This window comes from Cnephaeus nilssonii (assembly GCF_951640355.1).
Source record: "Cnephaeus nilssonii genome assembly, chromosome: 16".
Taxonomy (NCBI): domain Eukaryota; kingdom Metazoa; phylum Chordata; class Mammalia; order Chiroptera; family Vespertilionidae; genus Cnephaeus; species Cnephaeus nilssonii.
The window spans coordinates 32,201,731-32,229,545 of record NC_137087.1 but is presented as its reverse complement, the minus strand read 5'-3'; the positions used below and the strand labels follow the sequence as shown (position 1 = coordinate 32,229,545).

The following is a 27,815-nucleotide window of genomic DNA, read 5'->3' as shown; positions in this document are numbered from 1 at the left end:
ATGGTCTTTCAACATATCTTATAACAAACAATGACTGGTAATTTGTACCAAATATCAAGATGCTTGGAAATTAAAATCAGCATATTCTGTTCCAGCGGGCCAAATTTTTTTAAAGATAAGAATCAAACTAACTACATCAATTATATACAAAATAATTTAGCCCAGCTGGCATGGCTCAGTAGTTGAGCATCGACCTATGAACCAGGAGGTCACAGATTCCAGGTCAGGGTACATGCCGGAGGGGTGGGGTGGATCCCCAGTCAGGGAGGGTGTGCAGGAGGCAGCCAATCAATGACTCTCTCATCGTTGATGTTTTTATCTCTCTCTTCCTCTCCCTTCCACTCTGAAATCAATAAAAATATATTTTAAAAATATTTTAAATACTACATAAAATATTTTCATGATATGTTTAATGTCTAGAGATGATATTTCTTCAATGTAGATATTTTAATGAGTTAAACTACATTTCTTCTTACAGAAATGTCCTTCAGTTGTATCATCTACCTTTGTATACTGCAACATTATTATAATATTTTTCCCAACTTGAAGGAAAAGTAAACATTAAATCATTTAACTGTAGAGTATATGAATTTGGCCAAATAATACTCATAAGAATAAAATAACATGGTTTCCAATTATTGAAGCCTACTCTGTGCCATATGCTTTATATAAGTAATCACTAATAACTCTGTGAATCATTTTCATTTACAGTGGAGGACTAGGGAGCTTTGAGGTATTAAATAACTTGTCCAAAGTCAGAGACAATGTAATATAGAACTTGCATTCAATCCAGTTTGCCAGAATCCAAACATATGCAAAAATGAGTTAATTGCTACTAGTCCTTTGCTTCAACTCTGAGATAAGAAAAGAAATTCTGAGACAAGCAAACAAAAACAGAAGAAAAAAATTATACCAGTAAAATAGACCTGAAAATTTAGAATAAGTCAAAATTGTGCATGAAAATTTAGCGTATGATAATAGAGTCACTTTAAAACAGTAAAAAAAAATTTAATAAGCGCATTAATCTAATAGGATAGCCATACAGAAAATGACAAAAATCACATCCATTCTTCATGCACAATACTAGAGTAAACTCTAGATGAAGAAGGCATTCATGCATAATGAACAATAAAACAATACAAGTGCTAATAGTAGATAAAAACATGAACTCTATTTTCAAGTGAGAGTGGACTTATCTTTTCTAAGTATGACTCAAAATAAAAAAGCAGTAAGTGAAAAGAGATAATTTTGATAACATTACCAAATTACATGGTAAGACAAAATAAACAAAGTAAAACCACAGGTGACAAAGTAGGGGAAATTACTGTAATTTACATCAGAGGCAAAAGGTTAATATCCCTAACTTATTAAGATTCACAAATTAGTAAAGAAAAATATCAACAATACATTTAAAACAGGTTTGGGATAGACAATGAGCAGATAGATTAAGGCAAATGACTCTTGACCATAAACCAAGATGTTCATTTTTATACATAAGAATAAAAAAAATGAAATTAAAGCCACACTGAAATTCCATTTTTACTGTTAGATTAGCAATGTTCCATGCTGGATACCACATTCTATTGGTGAGTCTTTGAGAAAATATGAACTTTTAGACATTCCTGGTGTTGGTAAAAGGGTATGACAAACCCTGTGATGGAGAATTTGGCATAGTCTATCAAAATCACAATAGTATTGAAGGATTCTGGGAAGATGGTAGTGCAAGAAGGACCAGGAATTCATCTTTTTACTTAGACAACAATTCCATTGGTAGAATCCATCTGATGTAACTGTTTTGGAACTCTGAAGTCTATTAGAGTCTTGAAACTTCCTGGGGAAGGATTGGACAGTAAATTGTAATTAATTTCTGTCAATTACAGTTCTGAGCACAGTAGCAGTTAGCCAACCCCCATCCCTCAGCCTGTAGGCAGGAAACTGTACACATGTTCCTGAAGCAGCTTGCGCCATGGGAGCCAGGCCCTGGAAAAAGGACCCTGCCCTCCACGTAGCAGAGAACTATACCATGTGAGTGCTTGCTGCTTCTGCTCACAGAACTGCAGCAGGCCACTGTTGTGGCACCTCTTGGTGCAAGTCCCTACTGCTAAACTAAAATAAATTCCAAAAGATCTAAATAACCAGAATCTCTTCCCCCCCCCCCCCCCGCTTTTATTTTTTCTCATTTTTCCCCCTTTGGAAGTCAGGCATTAAAGACTAGAACATTCAAAAGCAACAGTATATCAGGGATGGGTGGATAAGAAAGCCACTATGTATCGATTCCAATAATTACAGGCTGTTGTTGTTCCTTGTGATTAAGCCCCTATCCCAGTGGTCGGCAAACTCATTAGTCAACAGAGCAGCAAACCGACCACTGGGATAGGGGCTTAATCACAAGGAACAACACCAGTTTGCCGACCACTGGCCTAGCTCAGAAAATACTAGAGAATTCCTTAAGTTTATGTCTGTAAATTTTAAGTTTACAATAAAAAATAAATAAACAAAAGTGACATTAAACAGCAAAACCTGGGGAAATTATAGAATCTGACTTTTTCAGAGTTATCACATTATCAGGTTCAAATGTGCAGTTTTCAATAACAATGAAAAATACAAGATGCACAAAGAAATAGAAAAGTATGGCCCATCCAAGGAACAAATAAATTAACAGAAACTGCTCCTAAAAAACACCTGAAAAATGACCTACTAGAGAAATACTTTAAACCAACTGTTTTAAAGTTACTCAAAGAACTAAAGGAAATGTAGAGAAAGTCAAGAAAAATGATGTGTGAAAACAATGGAAATATCAATAGAAAGAAACCCTACAAAGAAATTATAAAGCAATTCTGGAATTGAAAAGTATAATAATTGAAATAAAAAATTAACCAGAGAGGTTCATAGATAGATTTGAGCAGGTAAAAAAAAAGAAAGAAAGAAAGAATAAATGACCTTAAAGATAGGGCAATGGCAATTATTGTGTCTGAGCAATAGAAAGAAAGAAAGAAAGAAGAAAGAAAGAAAGAAAGAAAGAAAGAAAGAAAGAAAGAAAGAAAGAAAGAAAGAAAAAAGATTGAACAGAAGTCAACAGTGCCCAATATGATAGTGGGGAAGGGCACAAGATAAGAATAGAACCACTGTTGTTTAATAATTATTCACCTTACTAACTATAGATAAGAAGTTTTTTTACAGACCTTGTGAAACTGGAGGATGAAATAAGGCTGTAAATAGATAAAGTACCTCGATAGGAGGTCAGAGCAGATTTTCTAGGGTGAATGACTGCTCTCCTCACATTGACAACATTATTGGATTAAATGCTCATATATGATTCAACCCTGTCTTTGCTTAAATTGGCTCAAGTAGTGACAGGTGGCCTCAGACCCATTGTGTCAGGTTTCAAATTGACCTGTAGAATATTATCAAGTAAACTAATATATACCTTGTTGGAATCCCAGGAGGAGCAGAAAGAAAGGGGCAAAAAGACTATTTGAAGAAATAATGGCTGAAATTTTCACAGGTTTGATGAAAGACATAAATATAAATATTTAAGAAGCTCAATGAAATCCATGTAAGATGACTTCAAAGAGACTCACACCAAAACATTATAATCAAACTCAAAAGAGAGACAAAAAGAGAAGCTTGAAAGCAACTAGAGAGAAGTGACTCATCACATACCAGGATACTTTTTTATCAAAAAAATTTGGAGGCCCTAAGACAGTGAGTCAATACATTTAAAGTGCTAAAAAAAATCTGTCAAAAATAATCCTATATCCAGCAAAACTGTCCTTCAAAAATATCAGAGAAATTAAGACACTCCCAGATAAACAAAAGGAAGTTCATTAGGACTAGGCCTACCCTTCAAAAAATGCTCAAGGCGCCGAGACCGGTTTGGCTCAGTGGATAGAGCGTCGGTCTGCGGACTCGGGGGTCCCAGGTTCGATTCCGGTCAAGGGCGTGTGCCTTGGTTGCGGGCACATCCCCAGTGGGGGGTGTGCAGGAGGCAGCTGATCGATGTTTCTCTCTCATCGATGTTTCTAACTCTCTATCCCTCTCTCTTTCTCTCTGTAAAAAATCAATAAAATATATTTAAAAAAAAAAAAAATGCTCAAGGGTTTCCTGCAGGTTGAAATGAAAGGAACTTGAAACAGTAGGAAGAAATAAAGAACATGGTAAAGATACATACATGGGAAATTCTAAAAGCCAGTATTATAGTAACAACTAGAGGCCCACTGCACAAAATTCATGCATGGGGGTGGGAGGTGGGAGTGGAGGGTCCCTCAGCCCGGCCTGTACCCTCTCACAATCCAGGACTGCTGGCTCCTAACTGCTTGCCTGCCTGCCTGATCACCCCTAACCACTCTGCCTGACTGCCTGAGCACCCTAACCACTCACCTGCCTGCCTGATCGCCCCTAACCACTCACCTGCCTGCCTGATCACCCCTAACCACTCTGCCTGACTGCCTGATCACCCAACCGCTTGCCTTCCTGCCTGCCTGATCACCCCTAACCGCTCGCCTGCCTGCCTCATAGCCCCTAATTGCCTCTGCCTGCCTGCCTGATTGCCCCTAACCACTTGCCTGCCTGATCGCCCCTAACTCCTCTGCATGCCTGGCTGATCACCCCTAACTGCTCACCTGCCTGCCTGATTACCTTTAACTGCCTCTGCCTTGGCCTCCACTACCATGGCTTCATCTGGAAGGACATCCGGAATGATGTCTGGAAGGTCGTTAGGCTGTCTGGTCTAATTAGCATATTATGCTTTTATTATTATAGATGCTTTGTCATATCACTTTGTGTTTTCTACATAATTTAAGGACTAATTCATCGAAAATAATTATTAGTGTATGTTTTTAGGCACACAATGTATAAATATATAATTTTGTTATATCAACTGAAAAGAGTAGAGATTGTATTTAAAGGATCAAAGTTTTTTTTTTCTTTTGTATATTACTAAGGTTAAATTGGTATAAATTCAAGTTAGAATGTTATAACTTTAGGATGCTATTATAATCCCTATGGAAAAGACAAAGAAAATAGTTATAGGATATATGCAAAAGGAAATAAATAAATTTAAACATTGCACTACAAAAATTCAACAAAACAGAAGTAACACAGGAAATGAAGAATGAAAAAGCTATAAGATATTAAAAACAAAGAGCAAAATGACAGAAGTCCCTCTTTTCAGTAATTATTTTAAATGTAAATGAATCAAACTCTCCAATCAACACAAAATTCATCTAAAATTTTGCTTCTTCCAGAACACAACCAAAGCTTTGGGTTTTCTCCATCTAGTTCTCATCTTGATTTTAATTTTTGGGTTAAAGGTATTCAATTTCCCTGATAGTCAATTCCTCAGCTACCCCTTTCATATAACTAAAAATTTGTCAGTAATTTTAATCATGGCTTCTTCTATGCTTTAAAAGCACATTTTTTTTTGTATTATATTATCCCTATGGTAGATATTAACCTCTAATTTCTTGTTATTCTCTTGCTATTCTTGTTATTCATTAGTTTTAAATTTATTCTTTAAGCTATTCAATTTTCTTTGTGCATTTTTGGTAACTCTAATGGAAAACAATAAACTCCATTTCTCGCAATTCCACGTTTTTCATATCACCTTAGGTATCAATCCATTCCCTTTGCAAACTTACTTTCAAGCTATTTCTGACAAATAAGAAACTCCATTTTCTTATAAAAAATATTGCCAACAATTCTATAATCCCCTCTCAAAAAAAAATCTCAAATTCTCTTTTATTTGTCTCTTAAGAAAACTAAATTACTATATTAGATGCCAATTCTCAACTTAGGTACATTCTACAAAGATTGCCTGTGTTGTTTTTTTCTCATGCATTTGTATGGCAGGACTTCAAAGAGTACTGCATGCATCAGAAAGACCAAGATCCTTTCCCAGAATCTCTGAAAAGGAAGGTCAGGAATGTACACTTTGAATAACCTCAGGTGAATCTCATGCCCTCTAAAGTTTGAGAACCACCATGTTAGGGTAGATGATATATTCACATCTGTGCTTTGCACATAATAACAAATACAAAACTATGAACTGAATTTTTGCAAATCGTACTACCATTTTGCTGACTAGATGGGTTCAAATCACCAAATCCCTTTCCTACATTTTTCCATATATTGTCCATGTGATTCTACCTTGCCTATGTCATTAGCTCCTTAATCAGAGTCTTGTCCTTTCAATACTTGTACCACTATTATAACCTCCTAAATCTTCTAATATTCCATTCACTTATAATCACTGAAATAAATTTCAAAAATCTTGTTTAATCTCTCAATTATTAAAAGTTTACTCATTGTTTTCTGTGGTTTTCCCCAAAGTGGAATTGAGTTTAAAACAAAACAAAACATCAAATTACTGTTTTTTTATTTAGTGATGCAATTTACATACAATAAAATGCACGTTAGCTTCAATGTTTTTGAGCAATTGTATGGACCCATACAATTGTAACTACCACCCTTATTAAAACTTTAATTTTATCTTATCCCAAAATACCACAAAAATCAGCTTAAATAATTAATATGCAGACTGACTATTTGTGGTATGTTTGTAGGGACACAGGCGAGAAGTCTTGAGGGAGGTGAGCGTGGAAGGGTTGACAGATGCTCTCTCCCATCTGTTTGCTTGCAGCACATTGCTGTGGGTTTGGGTTTACATTTGGCAAGTTTAAGTGATCTGTGTTTTGTAGTATTCATTTTCCACCAAGCTAATACTCACAAAATGAATAAGTTGTTGGAAAATATTTCTTCAATGAACCCGAGATTAAAGATAACACTAAAAGTAAACACCAAGCAAGTGGCAGGAGACTTACTTGCCATGCTCCTAGTGCCGTGGTCAGCAAACTGAGGCTTGCGAGCCACGTGTGGCTCTTTGGCCCCTTGAGTGTGGCTCTTCCACAAAATACCACGGCCTGGGCGAGTCTATTTTGTAGAACTGGCATTAGAAGAAGCTTAAGTTTAAAAAATTTGGCTCTCAAAAGAAATTTCAACCTTTGTACTGTTGACATTTGGCTCTGTTGACTAATATGTTTGCTGACCACTGTCCTAGTGTAAGGGCTTAATCATCATGTTAATAAATCAAATCATAAAGATTCAAGCAGACCTGAAATAACATTAGACTGACAATTTTTAAGCAATTAATATAATTATTGGAAATGTGGATTTATATCTAATGTAATAAATAATAATCAGTGTTCTATGCAATTATTAAGCATTAAAATATTAACTAATGATAGTAATACATGTATACTTTTTAAATATTAGAGGGCTTACTCAAACTTATTTTTAATGCTTGAGATGAAGGATCAAAAAAAATATTTAATAAAATAAACAAGAGGGTTCTTGTCCGTGAAAAAAACAAACATACTCACAAAAAGAAATTACTTGAAGCAGATCAGAAATGGCTGTAGATTTTTTTTTGCTTCCCATCAAGGAGCAATCTATTTTCCACCTCCTTGAATCTGAGATGACCTCACTTGCTTTGATCAATAGATGGTAGTGGAAATGATTCTGTTCCAGTTCCAGGACTAAGCTGGAACTGGCAGTTTTCACTTTCACTCTCTTAGAAGCCAACAACCAACGCTGAAAAGAAGACTACTGAATGAGCGAGGCCAAATGGAGAGAAGGGGCTAGTAGCCACCTTGGATGTTTAGTTCCAGCTGAATGCAAACATTAGAGTAGCCTCAACTACACCATGTAAATAAAGCAGAACTACTCAGTTGATTCCAATCAACCCACAGGATCAGGAGAAATAACGAGTCTTTGTCATTTCAGGTCACTAATCTTTGGAGTGGTTTATTGTACAGCAACAGACCACCAAAATACCACCCACTGTCTCTACAGCTTCCCTTATATTTCTCCAGCTTGCATTGTTTTCATATTTTGACAAATTTTGGTTCACTTCCAGTTACTTACCCTGGACTTACCATTTTCCCCATTGACTGTCATATGTAAATGACTGGAATAACATAGCAAACCAAGTATTGAGGAGGATAAATATTTCCCATAAACCCAGGCCCATAAACATCTGTGCCATTACATGAGAAAAAAAAATAGCTTCTTACTGTACATATTTGATTTAAGTCACTGAGTTCTGGAGGCTCTTTATAAAAGCATTTCAACTTTAGCCTTTACTAATATACGTCCTACCTATCTCATTACTGTCAATAATATGTTCATCTATGAACTCATTCTACTCTCTAATTTTTAGGGAAATCTATTTTTATGAGTTCCAGTTTTTGTGGCTTATTATTCTGAACTATGTGACCCTTATGTGCAAAAGTACAAGAAGTTTAAAAAGTATTCAGAAATTAATAGTTTTCTAAAAGAATTTTCAGAGGAAGATATAAAAAGTATGACTGGTATTGATATCAGTAAATATTACATGTACAGTTGAGGAAACATATCCCAATAATGTGTGCCATAAAATCAAAGTTTTTTCTTACTTAAAGGATGATAATAATAATAATAATAATCCACAATACTCTACCTTATTTGCTAGTAATGAGTTCCTGGTAAAAGAGAAAAATAAGCCAAAAATCCAAAAAAAAAAAAAGAAGAAAACAGTTTCTAATTTGATGGAGTTTATTTAAAATTAGAGTAAAAATTCTAGAGAACAAAAGGCATGAAGAAATGCACCTAATATACTATGTGCAAGGTTACTTAATGTTTAAAAGGCTAGAATGTGGAAAAGGATATTGTTACAAGCTGTGTGTGTGTGTGTGTGTGTGTGTGTGCGCGCGCGCGCGCGCACACACACCATTGTTGTATGACTTAGGAAACATGCTTCATTTTTTTCCTAATGGTAACAACAACGTCAAGTAACGTTATTTGAGCACTAACTTTTCCCAAACACTAGACATATTTATATAATTAGATCAAATCCTCCAAACCTTTTTATAGAAAGATCAATTTTGATCAACCCCATTTCAAAGAGGAGCAATTTGAAGCAGAGGGGTTAGTAATTTGCCTAATATCACATGTTGGCAAGCATTAAAGTAGAATTTGAACATAGGCAGTAAAAATACAGAAGCTGCGTTCTCTACACCTATCATGCCTGCCTTCTAGAAATGTAAGTACTAACATAGATGTGAAAGCAAATTTACTGTTAGAGGTTATGTTTATTCTTTAGGACTACCCACCATCCTACAGTTAGAAATTGATGGAACTTACCATTATGTCATCTTTATGCTCTGATTTCTACATTGGTTCCTCATTTCACTCAGAGCAAAATACTAAGTAGATCATTAGTATTCAAAACTGTATTTCCTGGCCTCCTCTTATTTCTCACCCCTTCTTTCTATTTCCTCTTCACTCACTACTCTTCAGTGCTCCTGGCCTCCTTGATGTTTCTGAAACAAACCAGGCAAACTCCAGCTTTTATCTCTGCCTTTCCACACATCAACATCCCTAACTCCTTCAACTTCTATAAGACTGGGTTCAAATCTCACCTCTTTAACGAAGCATATTCTGATCATCTTATTTAATACTGAAACTTATATTGCAACACCTCTTTTGTACTTCCAATCCTGCTCACCTAGCTCTTATTTTTTCCATAGCCCCGGCCACCACCTATCTTTTATAAATACGTGTATTTATTCATTTGTTTATTATATTAATTATTTATTGCTGGTCTCTGTTGCCAGAAAACCAGCTTTACAGCATAAGGAATTCGTCTTGCTCCATAGAGTAGTTGCTCTTTTATTTGAAGAAAGAATACATTAAATTTTATTTTTGTTAATCCTCAGCCGAGGATATTTTTTTCCATTGATTTTTAGAGAGAGTGGAAGGGAGGGGGAGAGACAGAGAGTTAAGTTACATCAAGGTGAGAGATACACATTGATTGGTTGCCCCCTGCATACTTCCTGACTGAGGCCAGGGATCTAACTTGCAACTGAGGTACACACCCTTGACTGGAATCAAAATCAAGACTTTTCAGTCCACAGGTCAACACTCTAGTCATTGAGCCAAACTGGCTAGGGCAATATATGTAATTTTAAATGTGAAGAACCTTACAAATGCCCATGGATACCAGTTCACTCTAAGTAACATGCCTCCCCAAGACTATCTTTAAATTTCATCCTTTGGACTTCACATATACCGCATTATCTATCTAGATCCTTTGTCTGCCATTTTCTACCCAGAAATCCCAGTTTTTCTACTGAAATAACTCTTTCTAAGTAATTCTCTTAGAAAACCTTAGCACTCTCCTCCCATAAGCCCACATGATATGTCTCATACTTTATTGATAGTGCTTAAAACTATGTGTATTGTTTTACCTTTTGACACGTTTTCAGTCATATGCTCTACCTCACCTTAGCTTAGAACATTTAACCCTCACAGTCCTATCTACAGCATCTGGTGCAGTGATTGACATATCTCAAGCCTTCAGTTAATTATATGAAAAATCCCTATTTCTGTTTATCTATGACAAGAGTCCTATAGACTTAAAGGAAGCTTATGCTTATGCTCAAAAGAGCTTTTTAAAAATTTAATAGTCTAATCTCAGCCACTGGTATATGATATATTCTAGAGACCAAAGGCTTGGAACAAAACTTGAGGTTTTTTTTACCGATAGCATTTTTAAATAGACTATAGCATCATATTTTGAAATCTAAGGTCTGCAGGTTGTTGGGTTCTTATGTATGTGTGTATATATGTAGCTGGGACATGGGAATAGAAAGAGTTTGAGGGTAATGTTGAATTCCATTGAATAGTTATTTTCAAGCATACTTCGAAAGCAACTTTTCCTTTGTGAAGGGATGTATGGTCTGTCTCAGATGCATCTGTCTATCCAGAGACTAAAAACCTTGCAAAGCAGCAGCATCCATATTTCAGCAAAACCAATTCATGTGGGGAAAAAGCAATTTGGGTAACATAATTAAGTTCTCATCATTTTTTCTTTTGGTACAATTAGCAGTATATGCACAAGGATGGATTAAGACAGCTTCTGTAAAATTTTTCAAGAAAAAATTAGCCAAGGGAATAATGTATTACGTACCCTTGGGCTAATTATGATCTTTCTCTTTCTCCCATATGGATCCAAATGCCCTTATTTAATTCAGTCATATATTTTCAGAATTATGTATCTGCATCCACCAATGATAAAATACTGATAGAGCAAACAGTGTAAGTTTTTCTTTTTTTTTTCTTCTTAGAGAATTCTTTAGGAGGTGATATTGAGGAAAACACCAATACGTAGATTAATCTCTTATTTTTTAAAGTTGTTTTACTATTTCAGTAAAAGTTTTTCCTTTTGTTCTTCTACACATTTCACTGAAACTATTTCTGAGAAAGAAAAAAAAAATCTGTACATTTATTTATACTTAATAACAATAATTACCAAAAGAAAATATTTGTTGTTAAAGTTGTTTATTCTGACTTGAGACAAGTTTTTTCCTACATGATTCCAGAGTGATAACTGAAAGTATAAAATGTTAGCAGATACAAACCAACAAGGATGGAATAGAGGATGCCCGGCCTATCTGATGGCGGCTGAATATTCCGGTCCTGATCAATGGCTTGGATGGGTGGGGTAATGATGATGGGGTTCAGTTCTTCCTGAAAAAAATAAAGTCAGAGAGTTTAGTTCAGCTTCATTCCTAATACCTTATGAAAAATTGACATTAAGATATTATAGTGTGGACAGCTAGATGACAACTGAGCCAGCAGTTTAACGCAGGTTTTAATATTGGTAATATAACACCTTAGGCTGGTTAATTTTGAATCTGAAGGAGCAAGGTGTCTTCCAAGTTGAAATAAAAAGACATAGCAATTACATGCGTAGAACTTTATACTAGGAATTTCTCCTAAAAGGAAAACAAGGGAAAGAGATATCAATAAATTTTGAATTTTCTCTAGAACATCTTATCAAAAGAAATAAAAAACTACCAAGTATTGTTGCCATCTTTTATTTAAGACTGGCAAGCGTTTTTCTATGAAGGACCAGATGATAAATATTACACATGTAGGCTTTGCCAGGCATACAGTCTCTGTTGCAGCTTCTCAACTTTTCCATTGTAAGAGAAGAGCAACAAGTGGACATGACTATGTTGCAATAAAACCTTAATTATAAAAACAGTGGTGAATAGGACATAGGTTGTTAACACTGGTACTAGGTTATGATGGGTATGCTGAAAAAACAAATGTGCACTATGCAGAGATAAGCTTGAGAAATATTTTATAAAATATAATTTGAAAAAGTTTATCTACTACAGGTCTTTTCAGAGGCGTAAGTGTGTTAATTTGCATAATGATTACCTAAGAAGGAGGTATTATTAGCACATTTTCTAGAACCACACATTAACATCTCTTTGAACTAATACCCTTAGTATACAGTTTGGGTTTAAGTCTTTGCAACCTTTAGTCCAAATATGTAAGCAGTAATTATAAAGGACAATAAAGTATATCTTAATATCTGACAGTTTCAGGTTCTAAGAATTAGTATACTGTTCTTTTCTATTAGTTCTTCTCAAGTAATAGACCTTGAAACATATGTACTCTTACAAAAAATCAGTAGTTTACAATCTCAGCAGAAACATACAATTCTGGCATGCTAAGAAAGAGTAATGATATTAAAGCATTATTTACAATGTTAAATTTTATTAAATTATATTATTATTGTTATACATATATATTAAGTATAAGTATACAACTAAGTTATATTAAGTTATTGAAGTTGGAATAATTAAAGATAATAATTGACCAATAATTTGGAGCTCTTATACATCTTTAGTAGCTCTGTTGAGATCAGAATCGCTAATGGGCTCTCAGTGGTTTACATGCTATCAATATTTTCCTAAAAATAAAGAGCTCTAGGTAGGGATAACTTACCAATGTTCTATTCACTTCTCTAACTGTGGATTTGGAACTATGAAATGCCAATCAATATCAAAATTACTCAATTAAATCCAGATGACTACTGTTCTCACACAACACTCTTCCTAAACTCTTTCCCTCACTACCTGTTTCTGTGCCTCTTTCTCTCCATTTTACTTTCTCCCTATCCATTCACCTCTCTAACTGCCTTCCCCAGCCAACACACAAACATGTACCTTTCCAATTGTCAGTTGACTTTCTATATAGTACCTATATTTCTCTATAAAATGAAAAACTCCCAACGCTGTTCAAAGCACAAATGTTTGAATGTAGGAGTTATGGGTTGATCAGCTATTTCTAGCCATTTCTCAAAGGAATCTAATGGTATCAGCCAATGTCAGCTGACAGCTGAGCTACATTACTCCTGGTTCAACTAATTAACTCTGCAGTAACTTTTCCAAAAGTGTGAAATCTTCTCAGATCTCGAGAGGCATTACAAATCTCAGGATTTTCTGAAATCCCATCTCATTTTCTATGGTCAGGGCAATATACCAAGGGTTCCTAATTAGACTCCAGCTTTTTGAAGTAACTTAATTACTTATCTTTTTTTTAAATTTATTCTGAGCTGTTCTGTTAGAGCTAAATGTGAACAGATCATGATAGTTAGGATGTCCCTGCTAATCACCTTCACTCTGCTTATTTCTGTGGCACTGTTAAGTAACCAACACGTAAGAGGTGTTAAGAGTTTTGGTAGCCATGTTATTTAAACATCCTCTTTCTATACTATCTAAATTTGTTGGAATAAACAATGGAGTTTTAATCATATTCTTTAGAGTTACATAAACAATAAAAACTAAAAATAACATAGCATACAACCAAGAAGGAGGAAGAAGTGCTAATTAAATTCCTCATTTTTTTTTCGTATATCATATAGTGAGAAATGAATAAGTAAAAGAAACAAGTGTGCTATTTAGAATTACATTGATAATCATCAGAAAAATTAAAAATGGAAACAGCAAACTCTAAATATCTCAGGAGAGTTAGCTTGGAAGTGAGAGTAGGTGGGATAAAAGATATTTATTTAAAGCCATTCAGTCTCATTTGACTATGTAGTTACCATGCCCTGGGATAGTTTTAATATTATAAAGAAATAAAGTACAGTAGGGAGAACAAAATAAAATGTCCCCTCTTGGTAAAGGCTTCAGTAAGTTTCTGGAAAATTTGGAGAACTGTAATTGTCTTAAATAACTTAGAACTGAAATTTTGTCCTATAATACTAAAAGCTAATCTAAAAAAAAAAAGATTTTTCTTATGCTACTATTTATGAGTTTTTCAGAAAACCTAGAGTTAAAGGTAAATATAATGTATTCTCAAATATGATTTCTAAGATTATTTCCCAAAGCAATTGTGATATTTGAATCTTGAGAATTTTTGACACTAGTAATACAGTCATATATTATATAACGATATTATAGTCAACACTGGACTTCATATAAGTTAGTGGTCCCGAAATAATATAGCGGGGCTGAACAATTTCTATAGCCTAGTGATGTAGTAGCCCACCATAACATCATAGTGCAAGTATTACTGATTTGTGCCTTCTCAATCTATAGTAGTAATGCTACCTATGGGCTGTAAATGCCTGAGGGCACTCATCTGGGTCCACGGAGCTGCTGACGGACATAGCCTCTCTCTCTCTCTCTCTTTTTTAAAATTTATATTTGTTGTTGAAAGTATTACAGATGTCCCCTTTGTTTGCTTTCCCATTGACCCCCTCCACCCTGCACCTGCCCCCTCCCAGGCCTTTACCCCTATATTGTCTCTGTCCCTGGGCTATGCATATATGTACACTGGTATATGCATATAAGTTCCCCGGTTAATCACCTGCCCTCCCTATGCCCCCCACCCACCCAATCCCCTTCCCCTGTCTTCCCTCCGAAATTCCTGTTTGTTCCATGTTTCTACGTCACTGGATCTATTGTATTTATCAGTTTTTGTTTGTTTGTTTATTTTTCATTAGAGTCTACATTTGAGTAAGATCATGACATAGTTTCTTTCAAAACCAATGTTACCACTGGACTGACCCTTGGGATTTATTATGCTTTCAATACATCCTTCAGTGATAACCATTAGGAAACTTTGAAGAAAGAATAAAATTTATTACTTATAATCCATGGACCATACAAGGCAAACCAATGGGCACACAGGGAGGCCACAGGTGGAGAGAAAGAGTGAGCATGTGCAGGGACCTGGGTCTGCTTTTACTGGTGAGGAAGGTGGGACCTAGGGTTTCAAGGGCTCACTCTTTATTGTTGAATTTAAAACATAGGAGCAGGAATCCAAAGGGCAGAAAGAGAAAACAAATATAAGTAGCTCAAATGGTCAGCTAATGAAATAACCAAGATTTCCATAATAAAGGAGCCTCAGTGGGAGGAGGCATCCTGACCATCTAGTTCTATGACAGGCCAAATGTTTATTGGAGATTTCCAGCTCTGAAGTGGAGGCCCAAACAATAAAACCTTAGTAGTAAATCAAGCACTTGCATTACAAGAAGAAAGGCCAACTTTGAGGACTGGCACTACAGTTACTCCTGTGTTTGTAGAGATCCTGGTGTAAACAAACCTACGGCACTGCCAAAGGTATAAAAGTATGGCACATACAATTGCAGCAGGAGGCCATCCCATCTAGGTTATGCAAGTGCACTCTATGACTTCCCCACCACAAGGAAACCACCTAATGATGCATTCCTCAGAACATATACCAGTCGGTAAGCGGTGCATGACTATACATAACATTAAAGGATACTGTGTTTTGTTTAGGATGGTACTGTTTCATATTTAATATATATTTTTCATAAAGATAACTAGCATTTATCTTAGAAAACAATATGTGTATTCATTAGAAGAAACAACATAGATAACATGCATCATTTTTTGAACCTTTCCAACAAAATCTCTATAGTAGATACAACCGGGCATTGAAAAGGTATACATATAAGCAGGAAAAACCTAAAGGGAAACTACTCCTTAAAATAAGCAAAAATTGTAATTATTTACAATATTTACCAAATAGTCCATATTTAATGCACTTTATTCTTAATGAAATATCCAACCTGGTAAGAGATCACTACTCTCAAGTAGCCTTTATTGTACCTACTACTAAGAAAATAGTACAGTGGTGCTGCTAACAGAACAACATCCACAGTTCTTGTGAGAATGCAAGTCATTCAGAAATGTATTTCTTTTGAAGAGCAAGTTATCTGCACATGGATAGCAACGACTGTTCCTTATTCCTCTCCTATCCCTCTCATTTCACTTAGCTTCAAATTTTACTGTTTGGATTACAGAGGAACAATACACTGAAGAAATTAGAAACTAACCCATGGCTCAAATTTGCTTGGGTGTCCTTAAGGAATACTAGTAGTTCACAATGTTCCTCCATCCTGGTATAATTGTCATAATTACCTCTTTACCTAAAGCCTTATTGGCTTGTGGTCAGGAAAATACCGTAACTGTGTTTATAACCTGCAACCTAGTGCCTGAGAGTTTTCAACGTATTTTCTTAATCAAGTTGAATTCCAGGAGATCCATAAAAAAGCCATCCAGACACTAGAGTTCTATTGTCCCTTGCCTCTAAAGCAAACATGCCTTCTTTGTAGTCTCCTTTATATATATATATATTGGATAGAACATATATATTTAATAGAACTTTTTAACACATATATATTGAATAGAACTTTTTAATTTTATTTTTACTTATTTATCTTTATTGTTGAAAGTATTACAGATGTACCCCTCTCCCCCCCCCCCCCATTAACTCCCTCCTCCCCACTCCTTCACAGCACTATTGTCTGTGTCCATGGGTTATGCATATATGTATATAAGTTCTGTGGTTAATCTCTTCCCGCCCTCCCCTCACCCCCCTCTCCTCTGAAAACCATCAGTCTGTTGTATGCTTCCATGTCTCTGGATCTATATTATTGGTCAGTTTATTTTGTTACTTAGATTCTACATATAAGTGAGATCATGTGATATTTGTCTTTCTCTGACTGGCTTATTTCACTTAGCATAATAATATCCCTCCATGCTGTCTCAAAAGATAAGAGCTGTTTTTGTTTTTTAATAACTGCATAGTATTCCATTGTATAAATGTACCAAGGCTTTTTTTAATCCACTTATTTATTGATGGGCACTTAGACTGCTTCCAGATCTTAGCTATATAATTAATGCTGCTATAAACATAGGGGTGCATATATTCTTTCAGTTGAATAAGAGTGGTGAAAATGGACATCCCTGTCTTGTCCCTGATTCTAAGGAAAATGTTTTAATTTTCCCCATTGAGTATGATGTTATCTGTGGTTTTGTCATATATGGCCTTCATTATGTTGAGATATGTTCCTTCTTTTCCCACTTTGCTGAGAGTTTTTATCATAGATGGGTGCTGGATTTTGTCAAATGCTTTTTATGTATATGATCATGATTTTTATTCTAAATTTTGTTTATGTGATGTACCATGTTAATTGATTCACACTATTGCATCCCAAAAATAAATCTCACTTGATCATGGTGTATGGCCTTTTTAATGTATTGCTGGATCTGGTTTGCTAATATTTTATTGAGGATTTTAGTGTTTATATTCATCAGGAATATTAGCCTATAATTTTCTTTATTTATAGTCCTGATCTGGTTCTGGAATTAGGATAATGCTGGGCTCAAAAATGAGCTTGGCAGTCTTTCCCTCTCTTGAATTTTTGCAATAGTTTGAGAAGGTTAGGTGTTAGTTCTTTTTTGACCTATGAAGTTTATGTATGTGTCTAGGCGAAAACTAGAGATTCAAAAGACATGCAATGACTTAAAAAATTGAATAAGATCCCTAAAATGTTGGATTTATGGAAAACTAACCACAAAATTAAGGGAGATAAAACCGATACAATGCCAAACAAGGAAATATTATCTAACTGCATTTGTAATGAACATGAACACACACATACCACAAAACTACTGCCTTTATTAATAAAACTTGAGAATTCAGAACCATGTTACTATTTTTTATATTATATATTCTTTAAGAATTATTTTAAATTCCTGCATTCAATTACAGATATAGCTATAGGTTTAGATATAGATAATAAATTTTTATTGGTTTATGTTTAGATTTTATTTTGTTTTATTGGTTTTAAAGGTCATTTGTAAATATTTATATCATGATTTAGTTATTTTAAAACTATTTCATTTTTACTCAACAGTCAAGTGACATGTCTTTGAGTATTTTTTTCAATAAAACATGTGAGTTCTTATATGTAAGAATATTACTTCATAACTGAAAATTTAACTAAATTTCAGGTTCTCTAATCATAAACTTTTCCTCCATTTGCAAACCTTCCTCTATTGTCTTCTAGCTTCAATTACTAGGGAGAATAAATCAAAGTTCTACCTAATATTTGGTTCCTTGAAGTTTTTCTTTGATTTGGTAAAAATTTGCTTTTATCTTGAAATAAACATAAGATATTGTAATTTCCTAAAGTATTAGTATCTTTGCCTTAACTTTGTGTTCTTATTGAACACTTTCAATATGCATGCATAAGGGCTTTATAAAATTCCAATGGATTTTTTTCTTTCTACTGTATCTTTGTTATTGCACTAGCTCACACTGCCTGTTTTCTTTACTAACACAAATTGATTATTTTTATCTTTCCATCTGATATTCATTGTTCTATTCCCCCTGTCAATTATTCTATAGTCTAGTAGAATTCTCAAACATGTAATGGTGTACTGCAATATGGTAAGAATATTCTTTTGTTAACCAGGATCATACAGTCTGAGTCTTGCCTTTTAAGTGAGCTAGCTTCAGTGAGCTTCCCCCTTTTCTGACCTATAAAATTAAGAGAGTACTATTACCTTCTTTACTAAGAGGTTTGGTAACTAAATAAAGAAATGCTTGTAAAAACCTACTGAAATACTCCTAGCAAGTTATAAATATGTATTAGTTATTATTAGTTACTAACAATATTGCAATTTTTGGTTTTACGTTTTCTGTCTTTAATCTTTTTAGTTTTATTATTTCTGTTATGTTTTTTCTTCTCTATCAGTATATTTATTTCTTCTTTATTGAGTTTTACTTGCAACTCATACTTTTTAAAAATAAATAACTTGTATTTTTTCCAATAAGTCTTCTTAAAGACTTTTTTTCCCCCTTTTTATCTTGAATATAAAATTTTTCCTTAAGTCCTGGTTGGTGTGTCCCAGTTGGTTGAGCATCCTTCCATGCACCAAAGTCACTGGTTCAATTCCTGGTCAGGGCACATACCTGAGTTGAAGGTTGGATCCCCAGCAGGGAGAATGCAGAAGGTAGCTGATCAATGTTTCTCTCTCTCTCCCTCTTCCTTCCTTTCTCTATCTCTCTAAAATCAATAATAACATATATTTTTAAAATGTTCTCCTTAAATGCTACAGAATCTTTCATGGTCTTCAAGTATGTTTGAATAGTGTCTGAGACTGATGACTGATGCCTTTGCAATTGTAAAGCTCCCATATTTCTGTGGTAGTGACCTGAAAATCAACCTTTATCACTGTCTGAACTTTTTTTCACCCTCTCTTTCAAGACTGCAGCAATCTTACACTAGTACAGACATAGATTCCTTGTTTTTAGTGTTGATGCAACTTTTCATCTTTTTTTTTAATACCCTGACAAGTATTTCAGTAAGGCCATGAATAAAGATAAAGCTTATACCCAAAGCTATCTTACATATCAATCAAGACCTTTTTACTCTCGGTTTATGAGCAGGAAAATGACAAGATAAAAGAGGTGTTAGATAAAACTATCTTTTAATCTGTGAATGAGATTGACACTTTGAGGTAAATATTTCTCCTCTAACTTTTCCCAGGTAGAAGGATAATTGCTCATTTCTCACTATTCTTGCATTATTCTTTCACTTGCATTAGACTGTTGCTCAGAGCTTGCATATTCTCAGTTTATCACAGTATATTATCAAGCAGTGCAGTCCAGAGGAAAGCAGGCTGCCATCAGAGCGAGAAAGAACAAAGTCCGAAATTATGCTCTAAGCTTATTAACTATATGAATACTTAATCATTTTTAAAATTCAGTATTCTGAGTGTATAATAGTAACATTAATTTATATCAAATTATATGAATTAATATCATACTCATTTAATCACAAAGCTTTTCTCAACTTAAAATAGTAATGTTTTACAGTCCCTTGCAGTAACTATCCCAGGTTAACATTCAATAAATATCAGTTGTTAAAGGTCTACTTATTCTATTTATGTGTAAATTTCTTTCTAATCTGGAATATATAAATACATCAAACAGGACCATTAATATCTCTTTCATTGTTAGTGACTTACTTGGTATCTTATTGATTAGACATTTATTCCATATAAGAATATCAAAGTTATGATATTTTTCCTACATATTTTTGGGTGTGCCTTAACAAAGTAGACTTTATGGTCAGCAGATTAATAAACCACTACTAATAGTAATAATAACGATAATATCTTTGACTATTGCCTGGCACCTTGTAGATGCTTCATAAACATTAAGGATCTTGACAATTTGGTGACAGCAGTGAATCATATCTTTTATTCATTTATCGTTCTATATAATGCATAGTAAGACCATATAATAATTGATCCATAAACTGCGCTCTTGCTGTTTGAAGTAATGACATGTTTTACAGGGTCACTTATGGAATCCTTTCTGAACTTTGCCACAATGTGAACTACATTAGGTAGCAGCAGCGTTTAACTTCTGTATTCGTTCCCCCAGTTTCCAAATTCTACTCTTACAATGTTATTGTGAATTGAATGGAAATTCAAATTTCAAGTAAAAAGAATTTCATGATCAGATGCTTCTAAGAAGGTGGCTATGTTAACTATAAAACGTTCATTGAAAATAATAATAATTCATTGTTTTTTTTTATATTTGAGCTCTATATATCGCTATCTACAAGCTATTGTCAAATGGGGACTTGTCAAGAACATTGATAAACTATTTTATTATTTAAAAACAAAAATATAAATTGTTTTTGTTGTCTTATAAATCTGGACCAATGAAAAAGAAACATTAGTGATTAGTAGGTTGATTTTTATATACACAATTTAACTTTTAGAAAGATGTATTAATTAATTTTGTCATCTTTATTTATATTAAAATATTTATGGGTATACATTAAATTTGCTAATCACTAAATGGCATAAGTAATTTTTCATGACTTTAAAAAAACTATTATTTCATTACTTTTTAATCTGGTTTCATAGGTATCAAATAATGTATTTTTAATTTAGCAGACCCTATAGCCATTTAATACTAGCTAGAGAAATAGATGTTAATGGCATTTTCCAGTTATATTTAATGTAATATGTTGAAATTCTTAAACATAGAATCCACTTGTGCATCAGCTTTAGGAAAAGTAGACTAGCAGTAATTATATCCACACTCCCAGTATTCTTATGAAATTAATAAAATGGGGAATAAGTAGAAGTAATTTTTTATGGACAGTATCATCGTACATATTATATCCCAGGTATTGAAAAGACTAAACTTATGCTATTGGATGCTGATTTGGAACATAAAATACTTTAAACTGTTGATTCCTTTCATGTTATTGAATGTTGGTGAAGAAAAGGAAGCATCCTTTTGTTAAAGTAGGACCTAGGCCTCACCCCAAAGTTATTCTGCATGAATTAAACAGTGAGGAGAAGAATTGTAAAGATTATGTAAGCCTTCTTTTAACAAATAGAAAACTTACAGAACAACACTCAAATGGAAATTCACAGCAGGATACACCAGTACAATAAGGTGCTAATGCTTTCTAGAACTCTATCACCTGCATTTCTTAACAATATAAGGTGAGCAAAAATAAAGGTTCACTTTTTTTTGACAGATAGACTTGACGCGATTGTATCTACCTCACTGAGCAGTAAAAACGCTTGGCAGAACACGTCTAATAAGAGCCGATAGCATTATTTCCCATGCGCACGTACTCAGCTCCCACAGCCAGCTTCTGAATCACAAACAGAATACCAAGTTTCCCAAAATGAAACCATTAGCAACATTTCATTCCTCTAGCATCCTGAAGGACCCAGGAGGACTTGGGTCGTTTTGTGGAACCACAAACTGAAACACTTGTTTGCAATGTTTGAAAGGAGTATGACCGGGGCTTGTATTCAGACTTCTGTTTGTCCTTGCAGTAGGACTACTACCTTAAACCACTACAGGGAGCCTTTGATAACTCTGGATGCTGATGCCCGCAGGGCACTGATAGATCTTCACAAATCTCTTCTTTCAAATGGCATTCTTGATATGTGCCCCCAGGGTCTCTTGGAAGCATCTGCTACACTTTTCAATTTTTCTCCAGAAGTTCGATGTAATAGTTTTTCTCCCCTGTTGCTGGCGGTAAGTTTGTGTTTCACATAGAATGCATTTATTTCCCGCTGTATTGACCATTACACCTGCACTGAACGCCTTTGTTTAAAATTAAAAAATAAAAACAAAAATGCAGTTGTTGGGCTTGATCTCGGAAAGCAAATATAATCATAATGCATTTGGATAGCTCTAAATAATCTGAATCTTGGAAAAATACCTCAGGAAAATTTTATATACGATAACAATTTATGCAAATCACATAACCTTCTAACTATTTCTAACAACCCTTTCTTCTTTGGACCTTTATTTCTCTCTCCACCTTCTTAAATAAGATGGAGATGATGGGCAATGTCTCACAGGAAAAAAAGTATATGCATATTACCTCTTTAATAACCTTACCTCTTTTATGACTCTTTACATTTCATTTAAACTTGTACTGGCCAACTCTCACAACTTAGGACTTCCTTAGGTGTTCCTTTTATTCTTATGGTCGCGAACCCTGATTGCAACACTTGTGATGAAACGTTTCCAAATCTCAAAATGTGAATAATTGGGCAGCACATTTTCAGAATCCTATTGCTAAGTTTATATGCACAAATGCCTTTCCAAAATAAAATATTCAAACTAGTAGAAAGGTTTCAAAAGACATCCACAGCCACAACGGAACTGAATGTATATGTTGTTTTTCAACTGAATTCAGTTTAGTGGTGAACAAGCACAGTAACAAGTAGATGAGTAATTAAATTCAGTGAAAAATGAAGTTTAAAATGGAGAAAGGATTTCAACTATTTCATAATGACCTAATTTAAAAAAAAAACACAGGGAATTAAAAAAATTAAAATTTATGTGAAAAAGGAATCAGATGACCAGCTTTACTTAGAAAATACTGGAGATAGCTTGTTATAATCAATTTAACACACAGCTACTTACTCAAAGAAGGAAAAAGATGGAAAGTAGAATAACACTTAGTATTGTGCCTGACTCCATGTATTTAATTTTCATAAAGGCATTGTTACAAAACCTCTCAAAAATCTCCAGAGTGGTATAGTTTAGGTGAGTATCTGACTTTAATGGCTGGATTTTAAAACCCTTTGACTTTCCACCCTTACGTGGGTGAGGCCACTATTTCTGGTCCTTGCTTTCCTGCCTGAATGTAACTCCCACTACTGTGTCTCTCATTCCCGGACCACTAGCATCTCTGGCTTTCTTTTTCTATGCTTGTCAAAAAATTTTAGTGGCAAATTAAATAATAATAATAAGAAAACCTTTTTTTTTTTATAATAGGTCTACCAATCAGCTGAATAGAATTATTTTTGTGAGAAAGGTAAGATTTCATTTAATTTGGGTTCAACCTTAGTGTTCTTTATCATAGAACAGATTGCAAATGTTTATCTGTAAAAAAAAATATTTATTTTTTCATGGGCCTACCAAAAACATGCGTCAGTCCAGAATCGACCAATGGGCTGTAGTTTGCTAACACATGGCCCAATTCCTGACGTCTATATCCTAAAAGTTGGTGTTGAGAGTGTTTCCAAGATGTGGCTACAACTTTTCATCCACATTTCTCACTAATTCCATTCACATACTGCTCTACCCAAACTAAGAGATTCATCTTCTCTATTAATCACCTGCAGTCCCCAGTTACGCCTTTGTTCACCTCCCATCAAATAGTTCAAGGATCTGCTCAAATGCCACCTCCTTTTTGAGATTTTTTCCCTGAATCTGCATCTAGAATTGATCCTTTCTTCCTCTGAATACACAGAGAACAGGTATTGCCTAATTCCAGTCAGCCATTCATGCTTTATTTCTTATACTAGATCCTGAGATCCTTGAGCACAGGAACTATGCCTTGTTCATTTCTGTGACTGCCTCCGTATATTAGCACGAACAGATATGTAACCGATAGTTCATGACTGAACACTGCGAGGGAGTGATTCACATTAGAGGCTTCCTGATGTTGTTCCCTCATCCTCTATCTCACTCCCAATCCGTTTGTAACTAAGCTAGCTCCCTGTATTAAATTATTTTCACTTCACTATGTGGCATGTGCTGTTGCTCTCACTGGACCCTGACAGATATAATTAATCTAAGTACTGCATATAAAACCAGGAGAATTACTGCCACTCAACCATCCATTAAATTGCAAGGAAGTAGAGCACTGAGACTAAAAAGTCCCTAAAGCAGTACGTTAAATAGGAGTTTTCTACAGGATATTTTTTTCTTAATAAAATATGGCAAACGTTTCTATTTCTGGAGTTTTTGCATTAGTTATTTCTTTAGCCTTCTATCTCATAATGCAGGTCCCAACTCAAAAGCCTCTTCCTCAGAGAAGCCTTCCCTGACCACTTGGCCTAAGAAAACTTCTTCATTTATTCACATTCATGCATTCATATTATTCACTACAGGTCATGCTCTTTAGAAAACGTCTGATGCCTGAAATTATCTCATTGATAATTTATATACAATTAGAGGCCCGGTGCATGAAATTTATGCACTGGGGGTGGGGTGTCCCTCAGCCCGGCCTGCACCCTCTCGCAGTCCGGGAGCCCTCGGGGGATGTCTGAGGCGGGGAGCGGGCCAAGCTGGCAGCTGGACTTCCTTAGCGCTGCCATGGGGGCAGGAGAGGCTCCTGCCATTGTGGCTGCACTTGCCAGTCATGAGTCTGGCTCAGGGCTTCTGGCTGAGCAGTGCTCTCCCTGTGGGAGTACACTGACCACCAGGGGGCAGCTCCTGCATTGAGTGTCTTCCCTCTCATGTTCAGTGCGCGTCACCTCTGGTGGTCAGTGTGCATCATAGGGACCGATCGTTCAGCAGTTCGGTAGATTTGCATATTAGCCTTTTATTATATAGGATAATGATTTATGTGAATCCCATACCTTCTAACCATTTCTGACAACCCTTCCTGCTTTGGACCTTTATTTATTTCTCCACCTTCTTAAACAAGACAGATAAAGTGTAAGTTTTGGTCTCTCTAAACTAAAATGTAAGTTCCCTGGAGGTATATGATCACAATCTCTATTTCACTAGTTCCACACACACACACAAAATGTCTTGCAATAAAAGTCTTGAACTGTCTTGTAATAAAAGTCTTTCTCTCTCTCATTCTGGTAGGTAGACAAAGATATAACATATATCTGGTGGACTGATTTCTTTCTGGACTGTAAAAGACAAGATTTCCCTTGCCAAGGAGATTAAAATATATTATAAGACAAGATTAACTAATGTGTTATAGCTAATAATGAAAAGCAGTGCATCCTGTGTAGCACTAAGTTCCTGCTAGAGTTATTCAGAAGGAAGGGGGTTGGGTGATAACGGTGGACCTGAAAAAGGCGAATACTACTTCACATTTCTGCTAAGTTTTACAGCCCATCGTGTATTTTATTTCAAATGAGCCTCACAGGAACCATGTAATGTGAAGAGAATTATCCCCCTCTTTTTTTTTTTTTTTTTGTATAGAGAGGTTAAATTACATCAAAAGCATAAATCCAGCTGTGAGATAAAGCTCCCTAAAGAAGGTAGAACTTGTGAAAAATACTACTCTTTTTTGTTTATTTTTTAGAAATTCGAACAACTCTTAATTGTGAAAAAGTAGGCCACATGAGGAGCCAAAAATAAAAGAACATGTCCCTGTTACAACATGCATTATATTTGTTGGTATTTAGCTTGCTGAAAGCATCATAGACTATTTCCTAAAATAAGAACATCTATTGGTTTGCATGTAAATGGGTGGAGGGTCTATACATATGCTTTCAGGATAATCTAGTAAATCAATGGAGCTACAGTGAGATGTCATCTATAATAATAAAAGCGTAATATGTTAATTAGACCGGATGTCCTTCCTTCCGGACAAAGCCGCAGCAGGCGGGGGCAAAGACAGAAGCGGCAGAGGCCGCCAGCTGCGGTGGTGGTGGGCCAGGGCCAAGGCCTTTGCACGAATTTCGTGCATCGGGCCTCTAGTAAAATATATTTAGCCACTGATTTAAAATAAACCATATGATAGGAGCATTTGTTTTCAAACAGCATTCTTGCCAAACTGACATCAAATGGAAGAAAACAATTTTTGCCTACTTATATGAGCAACTATTCAATTTGAACACATTGAGGGATAGCTTCTATATGCATAGTTTTGTGCATGGGGCTTGGGCCAGAACTGACCTATTAGATGGCATCTGTTTAGTATTAAAAGAGCCCAGAGATAAAAAAAATACAATCTGGTTTACATGCAGAAGATAATTGGTAAATTAGTAAATTCAAAGTCCCTTGGTGATTCTTTTCCTTTTTTGGGACATCTTTCTGTGCTCTGATTTTTACTCAATATTCCAGAGCCACTTCTGTCAGTGATGAAAAACTAGAAACAAGGTTGCTTAGATACAGCAAATCCTGGATAGCCACAGGGAAGCTGAAGGTCAAAGAGTGAATTAGATTGATGTCTTGCTCTTGTTTGAAAATAGAATTTATTTATTTTGCTGACAGGGTAGGAAAATATGGACAGTCAAGGAAGGGAAGACATTATGTTGGCTATAGAATGAGAAATCACAGATATAAGAAGAAGCGCAGTGAATATAATAATAATACACTTAGAATAGAGGGACTGTGGAACTAAACTAGAAGAAACTGCACTGTTTCTTCTACCCAAGTAGATTGAGAGTTTCAGTTGAGAAAAAAATCCCAAACTAACCTTAATTATAAGTGACTACTACAGCTTAAGCCGAATTACATCACAATACTGGTTTAGGGGCAGAGCCAGAAGTACAATGAAGCTAAGTCCTGAGCTCTCTATACAAACAACCTTTATGTATAAAGTGAACAACACAGATAACTCCTTAAATTTATATTTTGAACATTTGTTTCTTAACTTAGTATTTTCCAACAAAACTAGAATAATTTGATAAAATAAATAAACAATAAAATAATAATAAATCATCTGGCTAAAGTCCACAATAAAAAAGGGAAAACTTTTTTTCAATAACTTTAATAGCCATATTTATCCAAACATCTTACCTAGCTAATAATACTATGAAGCTCTATTTTAATGCTATAGCTTGCATGAAAAAATTCTGATATAAAACATTTTAGAACCTCTTTATTTTCCATATAGTATTTGTGTTTCTTAATTTTACTTGAAATAAAAAGTGTGCTCTCTAATATGAGCAAATTAAAATGACACTTTGCTTTTTTGTGTGAAATGTTCTTGTTCACTTTATATCTTACATAATGTTTACATTATAGAAAGCTTCTTGAAAAATGATAGAACTTCTGCATTTGAGAAGACAGTGACCTAGAATCACATTAAAAGTAATCTTCACCATATGGAATGTTGCAGGAAGGCTAAAAGATTCACTTACAAAATGACAAATTGCACTTCATATAATAGGCCTGACTAAACAGGCCACAGCTTTGGAAAGAATATTGCTTTCCACACTGGTCCTCTTGCCAATGTACTGTGTTCCTCTTTTTGCCCCTGTCAGAAGTCACCTGAAGTTTAGCTAGAGCTGTGTCCTGAGGGCTCGAATGTGTTCCAAATCAGAATGCATCTTGTTTGTGGTGGCAACATAAAGATGGGAAGGAATTATCATGCATAGTACAGGAGAGTCAAATCAAAGTAA

At 34.9% G+C, this 27,815-nt stretch overlaps 1 protein-coding gene across 1 annotated transcript in view; it reads right to left on the bottom strand.

The window, feature by feature from the left end:
* Positions 1-27,815, bottom strand: part of PCDH15 (protocadherin related 15) — a gene marked incomplete at its 3' end in the record, with an annotated part of 650,107 nt that overhangs the window by 302,119 nt on the left and 320,173 nt on the right. The window contains exon 9 of the mRNA XM_079793021.1: positions 11,460-11,568. Within this exon, the coding sequence (XP_079649147.1) occupies positions 11,460-11,568 (109 nt within the window). The remainder of the gene's footprint in view (positions 1-11,459; positions 11,569-27,815) is intronic.